The sequence below is a fragment of the Echeneis naucrates genome, chromosome 23 (assembly GCF_900963305.1).
Source record: "Echeneis naucrates chromosome 23, fEcheNa1.1, whole genome shotgun sequence".
In the NCBI taxonomy this organism is placed as follows: Eukaryota; Metazoa; Chordata; class Actinopteri; order Carangiformes; family Echeneidae; genus Echeneis; species Echeneis naucrates.
The window spans coordinates 12641055-12662028 of record NC_042533.1 but is presented as its reverse complement, the minus strand read 5'-3'; the positions used below and the strand labels follow the sequence as shown (position 1 = coordinate 12662028).

The 20974-nt window shown below is 39.2% G+C and overlaps 1 protein-coding gene across 1 annotated transcript in view; it reads left to right on the top strand.

The window, feature by feature from the left end:
• Window positions 1-20974, top strand: part of ano2b (anoctamin 2b) — a 51195-nt gene that overhangs the window by 10751 nt on the left and 19470 nt on the right. The window contains exons 3-18 of the mRNA XM_029495019.1: window positions 2335-2433; window positions 2702-2853; window positions 3594-3648; window positions 3751-3802; window positions 6777-6832; window positions 7236-7283; window positions 7940-8004; window positions 8338-8472; window positions 9410-9570; window positions 10612-10694; window positions 10946-11023; window positions 17481-17555; window positions 17800-18001; window positions 18852-18963; window positions 19583-19640; window positions 19725-19825. Coding sequence (XP_029350879.1) covers window positions 2335-2433; window positions 2702-2853; window positions 3594-3648; window positions 3751-3802; window positions 6777-6832; window positions 7236-7283; window positions 7940-8004; window positions 8338-8472; window positions 9410-9570; window positions 10612-10694; window positions 10946-11023; window positions 17481-17555; window positions 17800-18001; window positions 18852-18963; window positions 19583-19640; window positions 19725-19825 — 1532 coding nt within the window. The remainder of the gene's footprint in view (window positions 1-2334; window positions 2434-2701; window positions 2854-3593; window positions 3649-3750; window positions 3803-6776; window positions 6833-7235; window positions 7284-7939; window positions 8005-8337; window positions 8473-9409; window positions 9571-10611; window positions 10695-10945; window positions 11024-17480; window positions 17556-17799; window positions 18002-18851; window positions 18964-19582; window positions 19641-19724; window positions 19826-20974) is intronic.

Below are 20974 nucleotides of genomic sequence, written 5' to 3'. Positions count from 1 at the left end.
CCTGGTTTGTTAGTCAGAAGACATCTTTACTATAATCTCTTAGAAGATGCAAGAAAATGCTTTACGTTTTCACATTACCATCAGTCAAACAAAATGATGTGCGATTACAGTTTTTCATTACAGCAGAGACCCCATCAGAGCTGCTTCCTCCAAAGCTCTGAATTAAAAGCTTTGCAGGATGCCGGTTATTGAATATGGGCCAATCCCTAAATCCGACCTCCTGTAGGCCCGAGGAGATCCTCTAATGTCACCCCCCACTGTTTCACTCAAAGTCAGTGACTTGTGTTAATATCCACCTGTCATTTCTTCTCTTTCTTTGTCTTCATACCGTCTTGATTCGTATCCTATTTATTCTTATTTGGTTCTTATGAGTTCACTCTGCTACAATCTGGCCGTCCTATCTCCTCGCTGATCAGCCTCTCAAACACATAGCCCCCCCCCCCCCTTCCACGTAAAAAAACATAAAAACAAAACAAAACAAAAAACTTCCAATCCTCCAACCCGAAGATGCCCCTGGCTGCGTCCTAGTTACCCCTCCTACAGAGATAAATTAGCTAATTGGAAATCCCTCTACTAATTAACCTTCTCCAAGCTGAAAGGTATTTTTATCCTCTGCTTTTTTTATGGTGTGATAGAATAGAAGGAAAGGGCAAAATAGGGGATTGACATGCAGTAAATGGTCTGTTTGGTAGTGAGATAAATCAATGATTTCTTGCTCGGGTCAACCACTCAAACCAATCATTACTCATTACTTAAGACGAGGATGAGAATGTTACAAACATAAAAACAATATCAGACTGAATAAAGACATGAAACAAAATAGTAACTGACTCTAATTACCAGCCTACAGTCTCCAATGCATCAATGGCTTTCTTCGGTGGATACAAATGTTATTCAATGAAAATAAAATGGTTTAAATTGGTCCCATTTTTACATATCTAAAAAGGCTGGTGAATGTCAGGTGGCTCTCTGCCCCACTGTGTTCCCAGATAGGACAAAAGACAGTGTGGAAATGAGAGTGGAAGAAGATAATGAAATACAAGAGGAGTAAGAGTGACAGTTAGTGAGTCAAGCAGTCAGTCAATCAGTCAGTGAAACCGTGTCTAGTGAGCAGTAGAAGGTACAGTTATATATGAGAGGAGGAGGGGTGGTGAGGGGGAGTGAAAGATCTCAGGAGAGTCGAGAGAGGAGAAAGAGAATCGTTTCAGGTTTCCATCGTTTGCTGTGCCACCTTTCTCTTTTCACTGCCCCCCTCTTACAGAAGCTGGTGGGGGTCTGACGAGGGTAAGGTTACCTGGCTGTTGCCCCCCCGCTGGCTCTGCTCCCTTTCATTTCTAGTTGCACTCTCACTCACAGTGCAACCAGGCTCTCCATTATGGCTGTTGCATAGATTTTGGACGAAGAGGTTTGACTTTTGGACACCAAACATTCTTTATTCTTGGTCAGTCACACAATGCATGCAGGAACTTTCTCAGAGCACTGATATTTAGTTACTCACCTATGTCCAGATGCTTTTGGAGCTGCCATTTACCAAATACTGCTAATGCCTCTTAATTTTAAATAACAATTAGTGTGTGGGCACTGGAGCATCATCCATTAGAAATGCAAGCTATGAGTCACAATTTGATGTTACGTACAATAAATTCATTTGATGATGAAGATGATGATGGTAGGAATATTATAGTTCCCAGTATCTCGGGAACAGGCTGGAACAACAAAGCAGTGGAAAAAAATAGCTCCAGGCTTTGCTTTAGGAGCAGAGGCTGCATCTATCTTTCATAAATACCAGAGTGATGCTGCTGGGCTGTCTGGTTAGCCAAAACCATTCAGTGGGTCAGGCTAATGTCGGGGATTGGTTATGCCTGCCTGGCTCAGACTTCCAATAAATTCTTGAGAGTGAAGCACTGTATCACTCCCAGAGGTCAGTTTTAAGGTCCTGAGGTAAAAGCAGCTGAGAAGCAACTGATTACAGAAATGTGTAGTGTATGAAGACAGATACTCTTAAGTTGCAGTGGCTTGGAAAGAAGCACTGACAGATAGATTGATGAAACAGATTGTTTTACCCATATTTATTTCTTTAATGTAACGTTTAGCATGTAAAAAATTAATTGACTCTTGAATCTTAAGAAAATGTGTACAGGGAATAAGGGAACATCGCTCAAACCTGGAACAGCTCCATTGTTAAAGCTGTGATTAGCCTGTGACTAATAAAGCGAGTTGTAACTGAACATTTACTTGGATTCTGCATTCTGAATTTAATCATATAACTAGTTCTGATTTTCTTCAATGGTCCTAACTGTAACCTCTAATATGGTTTTGTTTTTTGTTTCTCAGTTGAAGGCCCATGGCCCCAGCTTCACTCGTCTCCACGCACCTTGGCCGGTACTCTGTCGAGAGGCTGAGTTTCTCAAGATTAAAGTCCCTACCAAAACAGTAAGATCAGTATCCGTCAGTACCAGTGTTTATTTTATTAGCTGTCAGTTGATGCACAAGTTGTGTGTCTAAATCCGTGTGCAGTGGTTGTTTGTCAGTGCATTCATTCTCTACATTAGAATTTAATTGCCAAAAATTGTTCATTAATTTTAAATATAAATTGCAAATATTTATTCAGTCCCTCACAAATCATGATTCAGAACATACAGTAAGTGCAGATCACCTGTATAAGTTGATTGAGTGTATTCTGTTTTGTGTGTTTCATCAGAGTTATGAACGTAAAGAAGAAAGTGGTTTTGGGTCCAGTTTGAGCACAGTATGGAGGAAACTGAATCAACCTTTTCAACCCAAAGTTCAACATCAGGACCACGAGCGCACCAAATTTCTTTCTCACTGCTTCTCCAGGGACAAACTCCACCTGTGAGAGTCACACGCATACAAAAGCTAAACAAAAAACAAACAACAAAATTACAATTTAACAATTTTTACTTACTCTACTAATTTTTAGGCCTATTCTTTTGGTACCAATAGCATAAGTTGTAATTGTTAGCAAGCAAATGTTAGGCCATTTTGCTGAGTATACTTAAAAGCCCCATATTATATAAAGTTAGATCAGGTCTTTGATTATAAAACAGGTAAAGCCTCATTATTAATACAGTGAAAGTATCAAATGTCTCAGACCAAAGAGAAATGCTAACAGTGTTGATTCAGAAACTGAGCCTGAACACCAGCTGCCAGGACTTTTGTGACTTTGTGATGTCACAACAAAGCTATTGTCAATCAATTGATTCATCCAAATCCTAACCTAAAATTATCTCTATTTTTTACTGAATCACAAAAGATAATGAGTGATCGCAGCACAGCTGTAAAAATGAGAGGCAAGATTGTCTTAATAATGGCTCAATGCAGAAATGTCGTTTTGGACTCTTTTTTTTTTTTTTTTAAAGGCACATAGCAGTTTAGAGACTGCCATATATGGTTTCAACTAAGCTCCAAGCATGGATCATGAGACAGAGTGATCTGTATGACAGATGTAGTGATCAGCAAAACAGGAAAAAGTAGGAACCAGGTGACTTATTGTTAGCGATGAAAAGCTGTATGTTGTTTTTATGTGGTGAATTATACTAAAAGGCTTTAATTCAATGGTTGTATTCCTACAGGTACAACATTAAATCTAAAGACACATTCTTTGACAATGCTACTAGGGGCCGAATAGTAAGTACTAATTTAAATCTGAATACACAAATTCAAATGTATTTCTACTGTGTGATATATTTGTACATGATTGGTTTATATCTTAACTTTTATCTTTCTTAGGTGTATGAGATTCTGAGACGAACGGTCTGTTCACGCACTTGTCAAACCATAGGTGAGGCCACCAAATTGGTAACGGCCAAGACTGTGTGTTTGTGTGTGTCTAGGAGGAGCACTGAACATTTACAGCCTTTCCAACCCTTTATTTCCCACATCCACACTGTATTAACACTTGATTGGTCAGAACTTGAATAAATTAACTCTAGATTTAATATCCTCCCCAGAGTAGAAACTGTACACCGATTCAGTTTGAAAGAGCAACAGTCAATGGGGAAACTCCAACACTCGGCTGGCAGATCAGTGGTGTAATGTGATCACTCTCTCGCTCACCCACACACTCACGGATGTTCGTGTTTAGCGCTGGCATTGCTGCTGTGGTTCAGCCAAAAATGGTGATAACTGGTCACCAGTGCCATTGAAGCTTTGTTGCTTTTAATTGGTTTTTGAGGATTTCAGTCTGAATAATACTGGCATTTAAATTATTTTTTTTCAATTCTATATTTGCATTGTTTTTCCTGCTTTATCTTTTAATGTTACATTGAAAACACTATTTCCTTGGCACTATCTTTAAACAGTTGACTTACTTTATTCGACAAACACAATCACACATAAGTCCAGTAATGTATCATATAAAAGATAACTTTAACTGAGAGTATGTTAATTCATATCTTCTGCAGATAAAACACAGAGTAGAAAACACAGAGCTCACACATGTCAAATAATCCAAACTCCAGCATCAGTGAATGGCCTTATGATCTTTTAGAGTGGATAAAGTGTATGGTACTTATATTAAAGTCTGTTTGTGATGACCTAAGTTAAATGGAGATGAAAATCCCCATCAAAGTTTGAAGTACCTTCAAATTTGATTGGATTGGCTGTTTATGTCTCAAAAGGCTGAGGGGGAAAAAAAAAAATCTCAGGAGCAGGTTTGGTTATAGTTCAGCCACATAACACCATCTTGATCACCCCCTAGAGGACATAATGCAGCTATTTTATCTAATGAGATTGGGGAGGTGAAGTGGAGTTCAGTTGGTGACCCAAACAAGGAGTGCAATAATTGGACAACTGAATGAGATCAATGCCATCTTTAGCTCTAATTTGTTTACCAAACCTCTTTGGGCTTATCAGCAACACCCTGTCCCCAACAGCCACTTCTTAGAAAGAGGCTTACTGATTAGCAATTGCTTCAACCATGGATGTCCACAGGGACAATGTGCAATTAAAAGTTAAATCTTGTGACAATAACACACAAATAGTTTAGACTTAGCTGTGCTTCTCTGTGCTCAGAGAATGTGTGGACAACCTAACGTCCTTGGAGATTTTTTGAATGAAATGCAAGTCATATTGGATACTCTGAAAAAAGATTATTTATAGCTCTAGTGATTATATACTGTATATGTACAGTTTCATGACATACAACAGCTGCCTCTGCATTTCTGAAACCTATCAGTCACGTATAGAAATGAGCTGACACCTGATTCATTTCTTCATAAGTTCACCATATGGGCGAGCCAACCATATGGTTGGCTCACCCATCAGAGCAGAAGGTCTCAGCCAGCGGGTACTGATGGAGCTGCAGGGAAGGAAGGGGACAGAAAATAGAGTTGCATATCTTCAACCTCTATTTTCCCTCTTCATGTTATCCTTTTTAAATTTTGCCACACATGTACACCACATACACACATGCTATTGCTCTTTTTACATCTTTTGTAAAAAGTGGGTCATACTTCCTGGGTCTGGCTGATATTGAATCAGAGGCCTCTGAGAGTTGTGTTTATTTCTAGGTGGTTGAGTGAGCAGTCATGCAATTGTATATATGTGTGTGTTTGTACCTGTCTTGGTTGTGGCACTCATTAATAGCACAGCTAATCACTGCATAATACCCAGTCTCCTTTGATACACTGATAATTGATTGGTTAATCACTTTGATAGGAAAAGGAGCTGTGTGTTGGGTCATCTAATGTGTTGCCCCGACCTTCCCAGGTCAGAACATCACTGCCTACATGAAATTTCACAAAGTGGTCCTTGCACTTGCCCCAGACTGCCTGACACTGAAAAACAGAATTAAAATGGTGTCAGCTGCAGGCAGTGGCCTGATGTCTGCACTCCATACTTTTAGCTGGGGTACAAATTCAGATTTAAAACACTTTACACAGATGCTTGCAAAATAAGAAGAAAGGCTCAGAGCCTCTCCTCTGATTGTCTGACTGAAAATTAAAACACTGCAAATGGAAATGCCATTAACTGTATTATGTAAAAATAGATACAGCCTGAAACAATAGGAATTGATTAATTTTAAGAGGTTAAGATTTAAGTTCAGATTCACTTAGTCTTGAGTGAGTGGACGATTTCTTCTTAAGGAATCACTAAAACATCACATGAGGAGTGTAGTGTTAATTGCCAGTTATAAAATGTGTACCTTAAATCCATTGATCTGATTGGTTCACCTGTGCTACATAATCAGCACAATCTACAGCTATGACATCAAAATTACTTTCCACAGACATGTATCACTCCACTGACAAGCAGTATAACAACCTCCACTGACGGCATACATTTTTAACATTTTTTAAAAGTAATCACTCAAATCAGTGCATGAAACAGACTTCTTATATCACAGATATAAGATATAAGGGGGCTTTCAGCCGACCAACACCTTTCATCTACTATATTACCATAGCCCTTCCACATTATAAGATAACTAACAGGATCACTTTTGCAATGGCTGCCACTTTATTTCACACCTCATCTTGGAACCAGTTGGTGTAAACTCACTCCTTAGTTGTGTTAAAGTCTACACAGTTGTTTATCAACTCTGAATTCCTGTATTTGTGGTTTAAAATTTTTGGAGACACGATCTTCCTAACCTTCATCTTGAAGGTTATAAAATCAATCAGAGTCAGAAAGGACACAATTCATGATGTACAGAGGAGAAGATATAGATTTTGATGATTGGGATTACAGGGAAGCAGTGTGAAGAGAAACAATGAGGTTTTGTTTAAAATCGCTGCTCTGTTTCTCTCTTCCAGGCATCAGCACATTGATAGCTAATGGCGTGTATGATGCTGCCTTTCCCCTTCACGATGTAAGTGTGTAGTTGATATAAAATTCACATGAGACGCCACTGGTTTCAGTTTCCTTCACACTTTCGGAGGAATGGAAACTTCCTCATAGTAGTGGTCAACTTCATTTGTAGTTAAATGATGACATAACTTTTCAAACTCCTATTCTCAACCAAGTTTTTAAAGTTTGTGCAGCTTGATTATTCTCTGAAGGTTCAAAATTCAACATAAACCATTTTCAAGCTATGAGATTACATGAATGTGCTGAACCCACAAGTGTGGTGCTGTAAATGAAGTTGTTAATGTGCATATTTCTTGGTATTTGATAACAAGGATGTGTTCTCTGTCCATTATACATGTGTGCATTTTGTGTATTTTTGTGTCTGTGCGCTCTTGTGTTTTTCACCATCTTCTCCTGCTCCTCAGGGTGACTACAGCATCATTGGACACCTTGAGGAGAGGAATGAAAGACAGGTACATCACCCCCTCTCCCATTTCTCTCCTCGTTCCCTCTTGCTCATGCTTCTTCCTCTTCTCCATTTAAATTAATGTTTGACAAGTGTTGAACCCTTTTTAACATGCTTTCACTTTTGCACATAGTTTGGAGCAAGACAAGGGTGTCTGCTTCTCAATGCTCCTTTAAAATGGCTTCATCTCATGCAAATTTATATCCTCTAATTACTCGTCCTCTCTCAGACTATCCCTCATTCCCGTCTGCACAGCCAAGGCACAGATTGAGGTTTAAGTTAAATAAACATTTCTCTGAGGCAGGCGGGAGAAACATTATTTTGACTGACTCAAATTTCAAGACAATAAGCAAAACTAAAACTGTTGTTTTAGAATTCAGATTAGCATGTGAAAAGATACACAAAGGAATCTGGTCAAAATATAAACAAAAAAACCCTACATGCATTCAATCATTAGAATTGCATTTGTGTTCTTACTATGGCCACATTCTTTCAGCATCATAATGTTATCACCCTCCTGTCCCACAGTTTCAATCAGTGACAGTGTTACTTTAACTTTGCCTCTGAGGGTTGTGTCCTAATATTTTCATCTGACTGCAACTGGTAAACTTACAACGTGACATCGCACACCCACTCTGACAGTGTCTCTCTTTCTGTCGTCAGATTCTACACGAAGAGTGGGCCAGATATTCAGCCTTTTACAAGTATCAGCCCATTGATCTTGTCAGGTAGAACGACCGCTTCACAGAAACATGCATGCAGTTCTCTATTAGCTCTTATATAAATGAAGATGATTTTCATGGACTCGTTATATCTATTTAGCTACGGAAACAGCTACTGCAAGTGAAATCTGCTGGTTAGGTCTGCCAAGTGTAGTAGAGGAGATAGAACTGTACACATTAGAAATGCTTCCTAGAAAGAAGAAAAGTAAAGCGTTGACAATTTTCTTTCTGTATTTAAGGATCAAATATAGCTCTATGATTCTTCACACCTGTGTTAATGAACCCTGATGACCATAAACTGCACTGTCACCCTTTAATCTTTGATCTCTGACTCCATAGGAAGTACTTTGGAGAGAAGATCGGCCTTTATTTTGCATGGCTTGGTGTTTACACACAGCTGCTCGTACCTGCCTCCATAGTGGGGATCATTGTATTTGGCTATGGGGTTGCCACAGTCAATACTAACATACCCAGGTATGGCAATGCGTAATCACACATATTACTACAAATCTCACATTGCCCTTGAAATAATTTTTGTGTTTGACATTTCTTAAGATTGTAAAGTTTCCATATTTCCCATATATTTGTGGTTTTTAAGAAGCAAAAAACATCTCAGTTTAGTTTCACATCTCCTCTCTCAGACTTCTCTCTTGAGATGTAGAAGCAACTTCTCTGAGTGACCCAATAAAAATACAGTAGATTTCAGGTAAACAATGAGAGCAGATCCTACAATATTGGATGGTGGGTCCACGTGGGCAGGCCTGGGGTTTTTCCTAGGGTGGCGACATTTTTGTTGTGACATGACAGAATCCCAGAAATGCTGACAGCTGGTTTTAAGGCTTAGATTCTATGTGGACTGACACCCTTGGTGCTTTCACAGTATTAACGATGAACCTAGACCTGATTTATAGTGAAAAGAGACATGCAGTGTTTTCTACAATATGGTACCTTTAACTCTGAACAACAGCTTGATGTTTAGTAACATACTGGAAGAAACACTGGAAAGATGCAGAAAATCTGACTTTCTTCCCTTCAAACGTACTCACACATACCCACACGAGACAGGGATTGCCCAGATACCTGCTGTATCTGGCTTTAGTCAGGGTTGTGTGGGAGGAACACAGAAGGTACAGCTGGCAGTGTGTGAGTGTGTCATGAAGCAAAAGGCTGATAATTCAGCCTACACTGACCATGAATACTAGGAAGCTTTTATTCTGGGTATATGTCCCATTCATTTCTCATGGCTAAATGTAATAGAAACACATGGGTCGTTTGGATCCACAAACATGCAGAATGTTAATATTCAAGTTTTAGATGCAAATAGTATATGACAAATTTCTATGTATATGCTGTAGTGTTATTGTTGTTACATGTAGGGGTTCCGTGACTTCAGTCTTTCCTCCCTCTTCAGCTTGGAGATGTGTGACGAACGTCTGAATTTCACCATGTGTCCTCTGTGTGATGGAGCTTGTGACTTCTGGCAGCTCAGCACAGCCTGCGGCACTGCCAGAGCTTCACACCTCTTCGACAACCCCGCCACCGTCTTCTTCGCCATTTTTATGTCACTGTGGGGTGAGGTTATGTGTTTGCTTGACGGCAAGTGTGTGTGCAGGAACGTTAAGTGTGTGTCTGTGTGTGTGTAAACAGGTGCTAAATGTGGAGTTGCTCATTAATATCTCATAACTTCCCTCAAGTGCAAGTCACGCTGAGAGCAACAGGCTAAAAAGCATCCATTAAAGGTTAATAAATGCAGAAAATAAAATGAAAGGGAGCAAAAAAATACAACTGGCAGCACCTTATGCTCTGTGTGATGGTCTGTGCTATATATATATATTTTTTTTTTTTTGGGAGGGGGGTTAGAGTAATTATACATTATCCCATTGCTCTCTTTACTTTATTTGCCACCAGAATAGGGTGAGCCATGCTCTCTTCAAAAAGATTTGGTTCATTACTGACTGATGACTGCTGTATGTATGAAACTGGGCAGTAGAGATACATATGTTACAGCCACAAGAGATAAAATCAGAGCTTAACCATCTATCTTGATAAAACGCATACTCATCAGCTAGACCTGGAGGCATTATATTTTCAGTTATCTGTCGGGTCATTTCATTCCTGAGAACACAATATCTCAGTAAAATTGACAACAATCATTATGACCCAACGATGAAGTGATTATTTTTGCTCAAAGGTCAAAGGTCATTGTGACCTCCCAAACACTTTTTTGTCCCTCCAAGAAAATTTTGAAATAGCCCATTTAAATCTTAAATCACAAGTGAATCAGTCACAGTCTTAAAGTCTCTATTGGTTTTATCAACATCCAAACATTTTGTGTCTGGAGCTTAAACTTTTCATATGGACGACAATGGAATATTTACAGATTCTGGATTTGTGCATGAGACAGAAGGCGCAGATGTATTTTTGTGAAAATGTGAGAAGTCGGTTTTGTTGACTGTGTTGCTGGCTGTGTCACACATATTATTGTTCCATGTAGTGTTTTATGTTTCTGTAGGGCACAAACAGAGTATCTAAAAACACATCTGGTGGGCAGTGTATATGAGCATAATATGAATTGTAAAGAAAATGATTTATTTTGTGTGTGTGTGTTTATAGCGGTGCTGTTCCTGGAGCACTGGAAGCGTCGTCAAATCAGCTTAAGCTTCAGCTGGGATCTGACAGGCATCGAAGAGGATGAGGTACACGCGCACTATAAATTCCTGCTGTAGCGGTGTGTTCAAGGTAGATCCGGTGACTGGGCAGTCTGTCTTGCTGCCTCATAAAGGAAAACCTTCCTCATGCACTGGCACTGAGCATATGCTCCATTCATGCACACAGAACATTCATACACATATATCAGGAGAAAACACATAAATGACATTTACATTCACACAAATTGTGAATGTGCACACTGTTCATAAATTCAACTCAATGCTGGTTTGCCCCTCAGGAACATCCTCGGCCGAGATATGAGACCATCCTCCTTCAGAAGAGACAGAGGAAGCAGAAAAATAAGAAAAAGAATGAGGTAGGGACGATTTCGATTGCCCAAAGGCTTCAGACTATTTCTCATAAATCCTGTACATTGAATATTACCAATAACAATGGAAAGGTATTAAATAGCTCTTCAATCATTCAACTATCCCATAACATTTACACTTGACGGAATAACATCCGTGTTTAAACGCAGACCTTATATTTTTCGTATTGATAACAATAGTTGACTGTTGACCCCTGACTGTGAGACTGTGAGACTACCTGGTTCAGTGCCAACTGGCTGGATGGTTTTTGATCTGTTTGATAGATTTTAGCGTGATAATAACTGAAAATGATCTAGATTCCCTAAGTAAATTGGGTCAATCACATTGAGCTGTGTTGGCCCACATTCACTGCTGCAGCAACAGATGTCTTCTTGCCAGAATGAAGGAGGAACTGTTGCTAAGATACAGGATCAGGGCTGCATCCTCCCTATACCTGATTTGGGGATCAAAGTAGGGAGGTTGAATTATCCCTGAGGTGTTTTTTTTATTTATTAATTTATTTTTTTTTGTTGTTGGTTTGTTTGTTTGTCTTTCGCCATCCTGTAGTTGTGTTTGGAGATCACTGATCTCTTTGTGTCCTCCCAGTCATCTGTTATGGCAGGGATTCCCAAACTTTCTCTGCTGGGCCCCCCTTTGGTACATAAGAAAATTTTTGCTGCCCCCCCCCCCCAAAAAAAAAAAAAGAAAAGAACAGGACATACATAGACATATTTTGTTTTCAGAGACATAATTAAATAACAAACCACCTTTAAAATTAAATTTGTCCATGTTAGGCTAGCTGTCATTTACTGTATTTATTTATTCCTTCATTTTTCGCACAGGGAACCTGTGTAATGGTCATGTATATAAGATGTTCCCTAGTACAATGCAATATATTGATTTACATATGTATGAAAGAGTGTGAATGTGTGTGTGTGTGCGCGCGTGCGCACGCACGTGTGCATGTGTGAAAAATTTGTCTTTGTCTTGCAGCCAGAAAAGCAGGAGGACGGGACAGTGACAGGGAAGGACAGATGGAGACAAAAACTACTGTCTGCTATGGCTGCAGGAATCCCGGTAACCCTCTCCTCCCTTCTCCTTTTCTCCATTCCCTTTCCCTTTCCTTGTCCTTGCCTCTCCTGTGATCCTGCAGGCTGTTGTCTATCTGTTCTTCTCTTCCTGTCTCATCCTCTGGCTGCTACAGTCTCAGCTCCTCAGGTATTTTTTTTTTTTTTGTTTTGTTCATGCATTTATTTATTTTTACATATTTGGCAGTGGGACTGTTTTCAAGTAATCTAATTTTTTTATTATGAAATTTCTTAAATGGTCTAATCCGCTCAAACTATTTGTAAACTAGGAAACTTCATATATGTACTGGAGACTGTTCAGAAACAGCTGTTGGAGGCTCTTGGAAAGAATGATATATATTCTCAAAGAATACACCCACCTTTGGCTGAAGGGAAGATAAAACTATAATTTTCAACAGATATCAACAGAGACAGGCCGTGGTCTCCAGCTCTGACAGATGGAGTCTTTTTGATCCAAAGGAAGGCATCAAAAGTGAGTCTGAAAAGCCAGAATTTTTTCCAACGTAAAGCCAAGTCACCATTACTGAGATTTTTGGCAAGGACCAGTATGTAGGATTTAGTGGCATCTAGCTGTGAGGCTACAGGGTTGTGACAATGATGCAGCTTGTGTATGGGTGTGTCTATGCCCTTTCTCACCCTGCTATGGTGAAAGGACATTCTAATGAATTTTTCTTTCAAACGATCATTATCATGCTGGGAAGCACTCAACTCAAGATGCAGTGAGAGAGCTCTCATACGGGGATGTGAGCACTGTCATTAAAATGGTTGATTCCCTTCAAACAAAATGCCATGAAAAACGATTTTGATCTTCACCTTTGCCATTTTCAGTGTGTGGGTTGCTAGGTAGGAATTTTGAAAACACAGAGGAAGCAAAAAGAGAAAGGCCTTTAAATAATGAAAAAGCCCACTAAAATGCAGCAATTCTCAAAGTCGATTATACACTCAAGAAATTAGAAGTAACCAAAAATAATTTTCCGTTTCTGCATATAGAGCCCCATTGCACTTCCATCTTGGTCTTTTAAGACACAGAACAGATGTTAATATTCATCTTCTGTGTTTCCCTTTTCGGGATAATGCATGTGACAAAGAAAACAAACAAACAAAAAGATTTACATACCTGCTCTTGTCTCTTTTTATTAGCAACAAATTCCAAGAAAAGGCTAAAACTAGAGCCTAAATGAGGGACTTAAACAATCCTTTTGTTGTTGTTTGTTGTAGGATTTCAAAGATTTATTCTCAAAATTTGAAGTAAAATACGTCAGGGGGCACCAAAGGCAAAATAAAGAAACATAAAAACCCATGAGGGGGAATGTAACACTGATAGATGTCTTTCCTCTGATCCAAAGAGCTCCAGCACTGTAGCATGAAAGCTACTAAATACATCAGTGAACTTCACCATTGCAGTGTGTTATCTTCCTTCATTACCATAAACATGGTATGAGTCAGTCCTCCACAAACCCTCCACACACCGAGCCACACACAGGCATAGTGATCCAGGGCTGTAAGTAGTCCTGAACCACTTAATTGTTGCTTGAGTAGGTTTGCTAAAGCAAAAGTGCCAGCGAATTAAGCTTCAGCAGTCCTATCTTCATGATGTCACTGAACCCGTAGTACGATCAATTTTGGGTCTGGGGGATTTGATTTCCACCAACCCAAAAGGAAGAAAGAATCTCTGCCGTATCTAAGCTCGGGCAAGCTTGAGTGGGTTTTTTTTTTTTTTTTTTTTTTTTTTTTTTTTGGTTTGTTTGTTTGTTTGTTTTTTTTTCTTGTTTGCTCTGTTTCCTGCAGCATCACTTGCAACTTGACACTTGCCTCAGGTCAAATAAATACAAACAAGCAAGTAAAACAACATATTTAATAAAGGTCTAAGTGAAAGATGGATGCTCCCAGAGCAACATTATTTTTCTCGTGTCGTCTTAGATTGAACACTGTGAAAAGATGCCTTTTTTTTTTTTTTTTTTCAGAAAGTTCAAATTGGCAGCTGAAAACTGTGCAGTTAGAGGGAATGAGCATGTGTGACTGAGCTAATCCCACTAATAACAAGATACACAGACAGTAAATCTTGGTTTTAGCAACAATTTGGAATAGAAGAGGAGGAAGAGAGGGTGGAGGAAGCTGCAGAGAACCTCAGCAGAATAAACAGTGATAATGTTGGAATATATTGGCCACGCTCTACACCTGCAGAAATATGATTGGATGCTCCTGGGCACAGATGTTGTAGTGAAACAGTCATTGTACAGCATTTTGCAAACTGGAACTGATGCCACGCAGTCATTAAAAACTTGTGCTTCATTTATGCTGCATTTGGATAAATAAATCTGCTGAAGCACAATGTTATCTTCCTGCCTGTGGGCATTGAAATTCACCAAACACAAATGTGTTAACATGCTAACCCGTTAGAGTTCGCCTACTCACTACTGAAGAGCAATGGATCACCTCAGTGCCACAGAGCCGTAATGAATTAATATCATCAGACAGACATGTGTCTTTGCCTGCAATGACAAGCAAAAGAAATAACAAACAAAGGAAAAAAAATCTACCACTTTCAAAGCCAACGTCTGTGGGAGAAAAAAAAAAAAAAACAAGAAAACCAAAGTGTTTGACATGAAAAGAAACAAAAAGAAAACGACAAAGCGAGAGAGCGAGAGAAATAGACAAATAGACTTGGGGAAGTACAGGAATGGAGAGATGCAGAGGGAGGGCATTTGAGTGGGAGTGATGCATGCTGGGCAGGAAGCCAGGGGTAAGATTAGTGACCGTCACTATGGCGACACAGAACTCTCACTGACACACACAAACACTTGAACCATGTGATTTGTTACCTGAGACAGTAAAATGTGATGTAGGATCAAATGTAGATATTATGTTTTAAGAGGACAACTGAGGTTCTTTTCTGTGTTTGTTTTGGTGTGTTGCAGCAGTATTTCTTTGGACTAAATTAATAATCTGACACAGGGAATTCCTAGTCACAGTATACAAGACAATTTTTATTTCCTGTTTATTTTTTCACTTTGGCATTGTCTGAGCACTATATTGATAGAATGTTATCAATGTTAAGATTCTTAAATTATATTTCTGTGTTCCCACTTTTTGTTTTTTAAAGGTTAAGTATTAATATCCATAAGAAGATGTGACTAAAAAAAGACTTGAATTCTGCTCTCTCAGGCTCTTGTTTTTTAGCTCTAGTCAATCAGATGATAGGATCAGAGCTCCTCTCCTGTCTGGCTGACTGCTTATAACCCAATAGAAATATCAAAGGCACTCAGAAAAGATAAATCCTGAAAGGTTGGATGATGGCAGTGACTGCATTGTGGTGACATCACAAAGCCCCGAATTCCTGACAGCTGGTTTGTAAGGCTCAGTTTCTGAATACAGACTGTGATCATTTCTCTGTGGCCCGAGACCTTGATACTTTCACAGTGCTGACATATAAGCTAGACCTAGATATATAAATGTTTATGTGGGGCCTCAACATTCCATTGATAAGTTTAAGATACTAATCAATTCACTCATAATAATCTTAAATTATAAATCAGTCTGTTGACGACAATTGCACATTATCTGGTTCAAGCTTCTCAAATGTAAGCATTTGTTCACACTGTAAACCTTTTGGGGAAATAGAACATGATATTTGAAGATGCAACCTCAGTTAGAAATGTCTGGGAGTTAGAAATTTAGCATTAGTGGTCCTTGGTAGATACTACAGTCTAACTCAGAATCTGAGTCAGGTCTCAGACCTGACTAACAGGGCTTCACATAGTTTAGTATCATAGTCTAGGGAGCAGCACCACACAGAGCATAATACATACACAACAGAATTCAAATAAATGACAACAAATTTGTATTTAGTTTATTTTAGGTTTTTCTACTATGTCCAGGTTGGCAAAGATGAATTCATATTTAGTTTCAATTTAATATCAAATCTTATTTAAATGTTATCTTGATAATATATTTCAGATTGAAGTGCAGCATGACAGCAGTGAACATTAAAAGCAGGGCATGTGGGGTGTGTTTTAAAAAAAAAAAAAAAAAAAAGTCCAATCTAAAACTGATCACAATAATTAACACAATATTTTAATGTTTTAGATTAGTCAGTTTATTCTGTTCTCCTTCCAAAAAATCCTCCAAACAGTAGCCTGGATATTTATGTTAACTATATCAAAATCATTTTATGACAAAGGTAGATGCGTGCATGTTTGATTTTGTATTATTTGGTGTGTAGATTGTTAAAATCTGTGATATACCTATGACATTGGAGGAAATTTGTTTTACTGTTGTACTGAGCCAATGTGTTCACTAGATGGTGCAGTTATCTTAGCACACAGCACAGACTGCGCATCAATCACTATGCTGTGTGAATGTTAGGGTCCCTGTGTGTGAAATTCCATTCAGCTCTGCCTCAGCTTGCCCATGTAAATGCATGCGTGTAAACCTATAATCTGTGGTTCCTGGGAGAAGGGGTCAAATTCCTGGGGATGGGGATACAACATTTGTCTTCTCAAAGATCATCCCATGTTTAACACCAGACAGTCCAGTCAAGTAGCATCCATCCTTTTTTTTGATTCATTTGCCTGTGTTTATAACATTGAAATTCTTTTTTCAAATTGGCTTTTACAGACAGTCCAACACTTGACTCCAACCAACATGATGCATCGATTAAAGCAAGCTGTTTCCAGCACTGCTGGGGATGTGGTACCTGCCATCTTATCAAGCTAATTAACGAGAGCTCATTAGAATATACCTCACTATGTTAAAGTCTGGAGTAGAGGTCAATGGATTGGCTGCACGTGTAGCAAAAGTTGTTTGAGTGTGAAACTTGTGTCAAAGAGTCCAAACATGACAAAGAAAATGTTTCATTTTCCTATGAAATATCAGTACCGACTCAAAGTATTTTTTTTATAACCGATATTTCTTTCATTTTAATAGTAATACAGGTTTTACAGAAGTGTCCTTGCCTGGGAAAATTGATAAAACTATTGCTCAAATGGGGGTCGTCTGGGCATCGGTGATTCTATGGACAAAAAATATTTATTTCAGCCGGTCTCCAAATTTAGGGTGCAGACTGAAACAGGCTACAGTGATCCTTTATTTCTCTCTGTTGAGATGTAATTCTCTTTCCTGATACAGATGCCAAGAGTGCTGCTGCTGCTGCTGTAGTCCTCCATTCAGCCATTTGAAAGAGAGAGCGGGTACTCTGAAATGTTCATGTTGGGATTTATCATTTTGAATGAAATAGCGTTTTTCCTCTATTTTCTGGTATCTCTTTCAGAAGACCTATGAGAAGCACCACAGCTTTCCCAGAAAGTTAAAGCAATGTGAATTGTATCAGTAAACTTTTCCTCTCTTTACCCCCCCCCCCCCCCATCCACCCTGTCAGACTGCCGTGGAAAAATTAACCATGAAAGATCGTATTCCTGGGTACTTCATCAACGTTTCTTCCATCCTTTTTATGGTTAGTAGATAAATATTAGCTTAATGCTCTACTAGGAATCATGTACTTTCTCAGTATATGTGAATGATGACACTTTAAATAGAAAAATCTACTTCTTTGATAGAAGTAATGTACATGTACAGTGACCCACATTGATTTCATCCTTGAAATATTAATTCAAGCCACAACTTTGTCACAAATATCGCACTAATATGTAATGTGTAATACCTAATTCATCTTCCCTTCCTTTTCTTTTTGCTACCAGTTCGGACTGACGTTCTCTGCAGTTTTTGGGGTCATTGTGTACCGCATCACAGTGTCGGCCCTGATGGCGATGAGCCCTGACCCAGAGACCAAGTCCAATGTTCGGGTGACAGTGACAGCCACAGCAGTCATCATTAATTTAGTGGTTATTCTGATCCTTGATGAGATCTATGGAGCTGTGGCAGTGTGGCTGACAGAGCTTGGTATGAAAACACATAGTCATTTACTCTAATAGTTTGAAAACCAGCAAATAGCCAGCTATTTGCTGGTTGAAAGGGAAACCAGCTTTTTCCCTTTCAAGAGTAAGATGAGACAATTTATGCTACACAGATAAATACGAGTTCAGTTCAGCAATCAATATTCAAAGCTTCTTTGAGGAAACATTTTAAACATTTTTCCAGGTACTATGATTCTTTCTTATTACTAATGAGAATCAGATGTGAATGCCATTTCTTGTGATTTTCACATTCTTGCAATATCTAGAAAGATCTAAAGGGGAAAAGTCTCCCTCTGTGACTCATTAAGTTAATCAGCATTTTTAACTCATGTAATGTTCTTACATCTTCGACCATGAGAGGCAGAATGTCTCTTTCTGCCTCTATGTGGACAATTTGATGAAACTTTGATGTTTTCATGCTCCAACTGTCCCATCAGTTGTCCCAGGATGCTTCAACCACATTTACAGTCATATTCAAAACCTCGGAAATAGAGGAAAAGAATGGGAGGGAGAAGTGTGACAAAGAAAGAAAGTGTGTGTGTGTGTGTGTGTGTGTGTGTGTGTGTGTGTGTGTGTGTGTGTGTGTGTGTGTGTGTGTGTGTGTGTGTGTGTGTGTGTGTGTGTGTGTGTGTGTGTGTGTGTGTGTGTGTGCGCGTGCATGAGTGAGTGAGTGAGTTATAGAGACAGAGAGATACGCAGAGAGCCTTGTGAAAAATGCCAATACATGCTAAACTACATACTGACCTATACCTTCCCCTGCATGTTCTTTTTTCCCTCTAACCCCCCTGCTGTGCTCTGACCTCATAAAACAAAGCCATCTCGACTCTTTCTTACAGAGATTCCCAAAACAGAAACCAACTTTGAGGAGCGTCTCATCCTTAAAGCCTTCTTGCTCAAGTTTATGAATGCATACGCGCCCATCTTTTATGTGGCTTTCTTCAAAGGACGGTATGTTCTCTGTCCATTTATGCAAAGCATGCTTTTGAGTCCAGTGGGAATCATGCATCTCCAAAATGTCAAATTTGTAGGAACCATCTTTGTAGCAATGGATTTTCAGCCAATCTAGTTGGTTTATTTAGCTCAAGATGGATATCTTAAAAGAAATTGTGGTTCCCAACCTGTGCGCTGACAAATCATTTGCACAATTTTACAAAAAACAACAACAACAAAAAACTAACTATAAATCAAAAACACTGGCATGTCATTGCTGGGCCACTTTATGTACTTGGTTACCATCTCAGTCAGATTGTGTGCTAAAAGATAAGGCCCACTGCAAAAACTAGAGCATGTTATTGGATATGTACTTAGCAACAGGAACAATAGAAGGGAAAGTGTTCCATAGCAAAACAATGATAAATTGGGTCAAATGGAGACTGCCAAGATCTTTGAGATTTTCCTGTGTCATGAATTGAAATAGGTTGTGCTGCTTGAACTAACACGTCAGGGTCAGGCTTGATCCTGTAACACAAGTGTTTACATTCAATTTAGAAACAATATGAATCTACAGTGGGTGAATCTGAAAAATCTCTGATCCTTGAATATCAGTAAAGTAGTTCTGTTTCTGCAGGTTTGCAGGACGACCTGGCAATTACGTTTATGTCTTTAATGACTACCGAATGGAAGAGGTTTGTCATCAGTCTTTCAGTCTAATGATTGAAACATCAGCTAGCAATTACTGTGGGTGCAAATGTTTTACCTGTCTCTCTCAGTGTGCTCCAGGGGGCTGCCTCATTGAGCTGTGCATTCAGCTCAGCATCATTATGTTGGGGAAGCAGCTAATCCAGAACAACATCTTTGAAATCGGCATCCCGTAAGTAAATAACAGAAAAGGCTTCAACAACCTGATCAAACAAGAAGTAACAAACATCTTAAACATCTAAAGAGATAGTGACACCTAACACCTAATACCCACATACAGTACACATCTGCTCACAAGCTCCTACAACATTTCCTCAGTCCTTTCTTGTTCCGACAACATTCCCCCACATCTTGTATAGATGTACAGTGCTACTCATTCTTGGGTAATCGGTCCGCTTTTACATGCAAATCCCAAAGGTCAGAGGTCAGCTCTGTTTATATCAACTGCCACACAACAGAGGAGCCTTCCAGCCTCAGGCAGTACTATTACCTTTGCTGTAGCACTACTTGACCTCCTGTTCCATTAGGTGAATGTCATCAAACGCTGCGGTTCCACCAAGGTGTCCCATGGGACCAAAAAACCAGGGCACATACCATCATATCAGCTTATATATATATCACGTCCTCTTCTCATATAGTTCACATTCGCCCACTGAAAAGCTTTTCACACCAGGGAACGATCAGGAACACCACAGGTTTTCACAGCTTCTGTATGATCTGGACGTGGATCTGTCATCTGGACAGATATGAATAGAAACTGGACTGGATCTTAAAGACATATAATTGTTTTATAAAGGGGGATGGGTGCTAATCTGTGACTTTGGAAACCCTTACTCTTTCACATTAATAAAGTATCACTGCGTCTCTGGTCACCTGACAAATATAAGGCCAGAATTGACTTGCTAACTTATCTCTCACATTTTGGTCTAAACATTGCTAAATAAAGGTGGAATTAAATAGTAATTCTTAACATCTGCATCTGGTCCAGCCTCTCTGTGTGTATTTCTCTGCATGCTCTGTGAGAACTGCTATTCCCTGGTGTTGGAGTGACACCAGGGAATGCTCCATTTGGATTGCCAGCATAAGAGACATTTACTTGTACAACCTGAGGCATATGTAATATTACATGCATGCATTTATGTACACAGTAAGCTGTGCAAAAAAACATACTACCATTATCACTGTACAAAGGAACACACACACACATTCACCAGTCTCCATTTCTCTTTTCCTGTTTATATCATTGCCAAGTCTTAGAAAACACTTAGAGTCTGGCTTTCATTCCAGTCAGTTTTACAGCAGCCTTGTGAATACACGTTTT